At 48.2% G+C, this 7795-nt stretch overlaps 1 protein-coding gene across 1 annotated transcript in view; it reads right to left on the bottom strand.

Annotated features, from left to right (window-relative positions):
- Positions 1–7795, bottom strand: part of Tyw3 (tRNA-yW synthesizing protein 3 homolog) — a 15396-nt gene that overhangs the window by 2220 nt on the left and 5381 nt on the right. The window contains exons 2-5 of the mRNA XM_005357493.3: positions 7707–7789; positions 6254–6300; positions 5123–5194; positions 3437–3570 (exon numbers count right to left, since the gene is read on the bottom strand). Coding sequence (XP_005357550.1) covers positions 3437–3570; positions 5123–5194; positions 6254–6300; positions 7707–7789 — 336 coding nt within the window. The remainder of the gene's footprint in view (positions 1–3436; positions 3571–5122; positions 5195–6253; positions 6301–7706; positions 7790–7795) is intronic.

Below are 7795 nucleotides of genomic sequence, written 5' to 3'. Positions count from 1 at the left end.
TGCCATTGGTCAGAACGGCTACTAATGTGGACGTACACAATGCCATTGGTCAGAACGGCTACTAATGCAGACGTACACAATGCCATTGGTCAGAATGGCTACTAATGCAGATGTACACAATGCCATTGGTTAAAATGGTAAATTTCTGTCACTCATATTTTACCACAGTAAAAAGGTTAAAAAAAAAATCCCAACTAGTGCAAATAGGTTACTTTGCCTTTCTGATTTCTTTATTCTTAACAATATTATATGCCAATATATTCAGCCCTTTATTCTGTTTTATTTAATATTTTATTACACAGTTGATGAAAAGAAGAACATGGTTAATTTCTTTCTACTCGGTGCCACATGGCTTCACCGGATCCAGGTCCTGACCTGGTACTAACAAAGAACCCCTCCAAAGGCAGATCTACAAACCTCTGGTTTCCCACCTGGATATCGTTATGTATGAAACATCTTTTGGTGTTTGTCGGTCCCTGTCTCCTCCAGTCTCCAAACTGGCTCTTTATGAAGCAGCTATGGTCCCAGGACTGCCCTGCCTGGCTCCAGACGCCCGCCGCAGGTTTTACGCTGCTCTGCTGGCTGAGCCCCTTCCCACAGAGAGGCAAGCATGGGGACTGTTTTTCACAAACATAAACGTGACCTTTTCTCTATTAAAAGTATTTAGGGTTTGAGGAGATGGCTCAGTGGGTACCAGTGCTTGCTGCGTAGGTGTCCGGGTCTGAGTTTGGACCCAGCACCACAGCAGAGGCTCGTGAGCATCTGAGCCTGAGGAGCAGCTATGTGAGGAGCTGAGCCTGAGGGCAGCTAAGGTCTTTCTGCCCCCATCCTACTGCCAGGTTTAGTCAGGGACTCTGTCTCAAGGCAGAGTCAGAGCAGGACACAGACTTCCAGATCTGAACATATGTGCAGATAACACACATATATCATACATAGACATACCTACATAGATACACCCCACACACATACATAGGCACACCTGCATACATGTGCAGATACTACACACACATCACACACACATAGGTATACTTGTACACACAGTGCACACACCACACGACACCACTCTCATACATGTGCACACGTGACCAGATATACATATATCACACTGACACATAAGGATGCACAATGACACACAAGCATGCCATGCATACATACATCATACCTACTTATACATATGCACGCATCTAACAACACATACAACATATTTGTAAGTACTTTAACTTTTAACTCTTATCTTTGTCACACTTCTAAACCAGCTCTGTTGCTGATGTTTGCTGGCTTGAGAGCTCCAGTTCTATCTGAACCACGAGAAACATGTCCCCCCCCAACGTCCTCCCCTTCTCCCCCCCTCCCGTGCTCACCCGCTGTTGCTGACGCCCTTTTCTCCTCCAAGACCAGGAGTTCTGTGCCTGCATCTGGCTGATGTGCAGACAGCTCCCAGAGGAGCACCTTAATTTGCTCACATGCTCTGAAGACACACGTAATCTTGTAATCAGGATCTTAAGACACTTTTTACCCTTCTTTAATTTTTTCCTGATTTTATATGATGAGCCTGGCTCTCTTGATAGTGGCATGCAGACTATCATCTCAAGATACATTTCTGAGTCAAAGGATTTAACTCATAATTTGATTTTATGGTTGGTGAGCATGGCTCAATTAACTTCACCAGGTGTATAGTTAGTTGATCTTGGGCTATATTTACAATCTTGTTGAAATTCAGGGCAGAATATAGAGAAACTGAGCCGTTGCTTCCTGCATCTCCACAAACGGCCCCCGTGGAGCACATCTGTAGACTTTTGACTCTGGTGGCAGTACGTGTCTGTATGCAGTTTCTGTCTGCAGTCTGGTGGGCGGCCAGGCAAGTGTCAGCTGATCCTGTTTTGGGTAGGAGTCCATGTTTTGTGGCCAGGTTTATGAGCAATTTTTTAAAACCAGGATCTATCTGCTGTAATCCACTGTGAGTGAGGAACGGGCTTCTCACCCCTGCATTGCTGAGATAGTCACTGTGAGTGAGGAACGGGCTTCTCACCCCTGCATCTAATCTGATACAGGTCACACAGTTCCCCGGGGGAAGCTTCTAAGGAGTCTGCGCTTCTGGGTGGGATGATTGTATTAGGGCTCTCCTGTTCTGAGAGCCCACAGCAGGCACTGAGGCCTACCACAAAGAACGTGATGTTTAGTGATAGCAGTAACTGTTCTCTGGGCTAGCATTTCCCCAGGTTAGAGATAACACAATCAGAAACAAGACAGTGACTTGGTGGAGCTAGGCTGAGGAACTTGGTGGGACAGGGTTGAACCAGGCTGCTGTGGGGACAAGTTCCCACTGCCATCATGGCACCTTTGGTCTTAGCCGCAGCTGCAAATCTCTAGGGAGTTGAGGGATTCTGGCAGGGAGGTCAGCGCATGGGTTTCCTCTCTAGTACGGACAAGACTCTGACAGTAGTACAGAGACCAAAGACAGACATCCTGTGTACACCCTGCTCTGAGAGAGCTGGGGAGCTGCTGCACAGGCTGTGAGTAAAGAAAGGCAATGAAGACGGCAGGGAAATGACTGGAGAGGTGTTTAGGGAGTGATGAGACATGGACTGTCAAGAGGATGGGAAGGAGAAAGGGAAATCTCAAATGATGCCAATATGCCCATCGCTCTGTAACCGGGAACTGTGCAGCTTGGGCTGGTGAGCCACAGGGCAGTGCTCAGGGGGTAAGAGCACCTGCCAGGCAAGCCTGAGGGCCTGAGCTTAGTCTCTGAAACCAATGCAACCCAGAGTTGTCCCCGACCTCCACAAGTGTGCTTGGGCTGCGCATGCACACTCACATGACGAGTGCATGCATGCGCACACACAAAACAGCCCCCCCCCCCAAAAAAAAACACACCAAAACCCAAACTGACAGATAAATAGCTTGCCCAGAGGATTCTGTGGCACTGCTCAGGCACGTGGAAGGCAGTGTTTATACAAAGCCCTGTACAAGGGAGCGTGTGCTAGTCCACTTGCCAGGTGCCAGAGCTGAAGAACGAGAACAGAGCTGTGAGCTGAAATCTAGTCTTCTTTCCAATGGGCTGTGATGTGATTCCAGATCTGCTCCATGGCAACAAACGGCTGTTGAACTAGCCCAGGGTCTAAGGCACCATCAGACTGAAAACGGGAGTTTAGCAACATCCAGGGCAGCGTGCTCAAGCTCCCTTCAATCTCTGTTCCCACAGCTGCTGGACTGTCTCTGGTGCATTCTCCTGGCGGTGACGTGTCTGGCTGTCTCTGTGAAGCCTCCCTCTGCAATCTCCGAGTGCCCGTCAGTGTGCCCTAGTCCCCCATGACCTCAATCATCTTTCTTTTCTCCACAGGAGGTCTACAATCACACAAGCAGTTCAGACTAGAACCTTAAAGGAGTGTCTCTATAGGAATATATGAATTACGTGGAAATAAATAATTGACTGTACCTTTCAATCCTTCTCTTGTTTTCCTCCATTTTCTGATTTGCTATAGTTAGTAGGAACTCAATATATTCCTCTGTAACCATCAATTTTCCCTTATGACTTAATGGAACTTCTAATCCGTGTGTGCTCCGGACAGCCTAGAAGAGAAAGCAGTTTAGGTATGAAGAACAGAGCTCAGTGCAAGAGGTTCCCTTCCTTAGAGCACGTGGGCCCTTGATGTCTGTAATTTAGTTAAACTCAAGCAAAGCAAAGGAGATAAAACAGAGTTCTGGTCATGTACAGCTTCTTCTCCAGAAGGACATCTACACATTCTTCTCAGAGAAGCGGATAATATCAAAGAATCCAGTAACTTTGAGCAGTTTCAATCCCACTAGAGCTAAGAAAACTTTCGTACGTAATTTTAGAAAAAGAAACAAAGGAAACATCTGTAGAGAACTCAAGGAAAAACCAGTCTCTTCCAGCATGTGCTGGAGCGGCGGATGGACGACAAGGAGAAGCCACGCTTCCTCCACCATGCAGCGCATGGGGTTGCCTGCTCAGCGCGGAGGGCCGGCAATCTCAGCAGCTCTGTCGGGGAAAGAGTCAGGATATCCCCCAAGGAAGCTTGAGAGACCCTGGTGTTTTAAAGGAGAGATTCTGACAATTATGGGTTAGAAACTGGAGAAGAACTCTCTGGAGCCAGCCCATCAGGAGACAGTCTGAGAAGTGAGGAGACGGATACTGAGCTCTGACTCAGGCAGGGTATACAGCCGAGCTGGAAAGGCACAGAGGCAGATAGGATCACACCAGTGACTAACTGGACCTAGGGGACAAAGGAGAGAAAGGTGAAGAGATGGTTGTGCTTTCTCTTGGGGACCAGATATGCTGTGGAGCGAAGGCTTTGACTTACTGTCTAGATGCTTCCTAAGTTCTCTGTAAGCCACCTCTATTTGGGAAATAGGCTATTTGTTAAGAACAGAGGGAGTGGAGAGAGCTAGAATGGCAGGAATTTGACATGTGCACACACAGTGTGTGCTGTGCAGACAGTGGGCACAACAGGATCTGGGCAAAATCACTATGGGTTGGCTTGGCCAGGAAGGACAAGGAGAATGCAGGATCTAAGAACCTTGGGGACCATCTAGATTGAGGGCTGGCGAACCTTTGCTATGAAGGGGCAGATAATAAATGTCCTTGATTTTTCAGGCCATGCAGTATCTGTCACTACTCAGTTCTGACGGAATGGCACAAAAGAAGTGGTACCCAAGCATGAATCAGAAGGTAGAGTGGACTTGGTTTCCCAGGGGCTGGACGTGGTCCAAAGAGAGCAGTCTGTTGACCTCCAAGCAGACAGCAGACCCCAGGCATCAGAGAGCTCACGCAGGTTATGAAGCATGGCTGTAATCAGGTTGCCAACATGGAGGACTTGATGCCTATGAGGCTCTCAACACAGAGCAGGCACACTCATTCCCTTATCCCCCGGTGACTCAGGAGGAGGCTGGGAGAGCAAGGAACCAGGTTCAAGGTAAGCAGAGAAGGGGGATAGAAAACAGGCCCCAAATGTAAGCCCAAACTCTGCATTCCTACGTAGGGCAGAGCCTACTTCAGGAAGGCATTCTGAGCAGGGAGGGAAAGAGCAGGAGCGGTTAACAGGCGGCTCCGGTGATCCGGATTCCGTCACAGCCCCGGAACTGTTCTTGCCGATGACCTTACCAGCATGGTCTTTCCTCGCTTTCCCACTGTGATGCCAGAGTTCCTGAAGCCAGAGTCGATGGCCACCGAATGCTGCAAGAAAACACAACACCCTAAGTTATACCAGCTAGCCAGACCCTCACTTATGTCCCATAAGGGGCAGAAACAGGTAACTGCAAGACCACTATGTGCTTGGCTGTGTGCACTGTGTAAAAGCCCTATCATAGTGCCTGCTACATGTACCTCAAGAGCAGCTCTGGAAATGTCACTAGAGAGCACGAAACAGGCATCTGGCCAATGACCACAAACTAAAGCACACGCCTAAACCATATTAGACAAACACAAACTTCAAATGAATGAGGTACTTTCTCTAAGAGCAAAGCTCCCTCAGATCCATTCCAGTCATAAAGGAAACCACGAGATGCCACAGGACAAGCACTTCTGGGCCTGAACATGCTGAACTTGTAATGTCCAATTGCCCAGCTGGCCTCTCTAGGGCACAGGCCTTCCTTCAGCAAAGCAGCTCTTATCTCGGCATGCTTTTGTCCCTCAGGGGCATCCTGCAACGGCATTTACAGGGCCGTGGTGGTGGTGGGGGAGGCACCAATATACAAGGAGTAGTACAGCCAGGGTGCGACCACAACATTCTGTGGTGCAACGCGCAGACTACACAAAGCATGGTCTGCTTCAGATGTCACAAGTGCAAGCATAGAGAATTTGTTCTGGGCGGCTCTCCTTTTGAGACATCCGTTCCCTGGGTAAGGTACCACATGCACTGTGCTGAGCTCAGTTCCCCGTGTAAGGCACTGTGTACGCATTGTGTTTATGAGTGTCCCAATTCCAGTTCAGATCACTCTTCCACAGTGGACTGAATGTTTCTCTCAGTCTTTGACAGAGGGTACTGTGGTGGATTGGAAGAAAATGGTTCCTGTAAGGAGAGGCACCAATGTGGAGGCCGGAAAATGCAGGTCCATTTCCACCTTGTCTGACGGTCAGAGAGTTTGGAGATTGACAGGTGTAGTTGCATGTCCTAACTCAGGAGGTGATTGATTACTTGGTTCTTTTGAACTTAAGACAGCTCCATGCCATGCTGAGAGGTGGTCAGGATATGCAAATGTGCTTCTGCTCCTTCTTTAGTAACTATGAGGTTACCTGGGGAGGGAGGTCTTCAGAATAGTGACCTAGAGCACCTTTGCTACCTAGGCAACAGAATGATAGTTATTTGATGTCTCATAGTGGTAAGACCACTGCCTGTGTGAGTTATCTTTTTATATCATGTTGATAAAGTCTTTTGTTACCTTGTTAACCCCTCCCCCCCTTTATGTTTATGTTGGGTATAAAAGCTGTGGAAAAATTAACACAGGTGGTGAATTCCAGGATTTCAGTCATTGGAATGCACTCCTGATATTTTCTGTTTTCTGTCCCTTTATTTTTATCCACCTTCATATTCTTTACTTATATTTATACAATTCCAACGCCCCTACCCTGGTAAGAAATAATTTTGTCGAGGCCGGTCCCTGACATACCAATAGGAGCTAATAGGAGGTGTGGCTTTGTTAGAGTAGGTGTGTCACTGTTGGGGTGGGCTTTGAGGTCTCCTATGCTCAAGCTACTACACCCAGTGACACAGTTCACTTCCTGTTGCCTGCAGATCAAAATGTAGAACTCTCAGCTCCTTCTCCAGCACCATGTCCCACCATGATAATGGACTAAACCTCTAAAACTGAAATGTTTTCCTTCATATGAGTTGCTGCAGCCCAGGTGTCTCTCACAGCGATAGAAACCCTAAGATAGGCACCATCATTCATACAGTGTCTCAGGCGCCAAGGAGCGCTGGCTTTAGCTTTTGACCCCTCTACCTCACAAGAAATCCCTGTTGTTTCTACCTTCAGCTCACACCTTGGTTCACCCAGCTCTCCATCTCTGTCCATGGACTTTCTGTAGGTGTTTGCTTTCATCTATGACCTTTAACCCTTCTTACAAACAGGCTACAATGGAGTCCAAATGCTATCCCATGATAAATAACGTTCTATATGATTGATTCCCTGCCTTCCTCTCCAGTCTCTTCTGGTTTCCTTTGTGCTCTCTGAACACTCAAAAGCCTTTCTTGATACTGGCTTCTATTTCTATCATTCCCTCTGTCTGAACTACTCTGTCTGTGCTAGATTCTTCTCATGTGCCAGGTTCCCAGTGGGCAGCCTTCTCCAGCAGCCCTCTCTGCCCTAATCAGCACCCATCCCAATGAGACACTGTTTGTCTTCTTACTGCTCATCTGCCTCCTCTGGAACAAATACAGACTCCTCTGGGGAGACAGCACAGGCCTTTTCTACTTCCCCCTAGCACCCGACAGACTGGGCCATACTGAGCGTGCTCTCGGGCGGGGAACATCTGTGGCTCTACTGTGTCAGCTCTGCATGGCAGTCTCCCACCCCAGCTCTGATCCCGGAGAGTGCATCCAACAGGGAACGCCAGGATTAGCTCTCAGGGCTGGACCCGGCATGGAAACCGGAGAGGTCAAGCTTAAGCATCACTGATGGTACACTCTGGAACAAGAGGAGATTAGGATACATCCAAATCTAGAGGAAAAACTCAGGCTGCCGAGTACTGCATCGTAACTGACGCTTAAAGGGCATCTCTAGGGGCTTCACTTTCTCTGGGCACGGCTTTAAACGGTGCACGCTGGCATCTCTAGGG

The sequence above is a fragment of the Microtus ochrogaster genome, chromosome 21 (assembly GCF_000317375.1).
Source record: "Microtus ochrogaster isolate Prairie Vole_2 chromosome 21, MicOch1.0, whole genome shotgun sequence".
Lineage (NCBI taxonomy): Eukaryota > Metazoa > Chordata > Mammalia > Rodentia > Cricetidae > Microtus > Microtus ochrogaster.
This window is presented reverse-complemented; position numbering and strand designations above follow the sequence as displayed.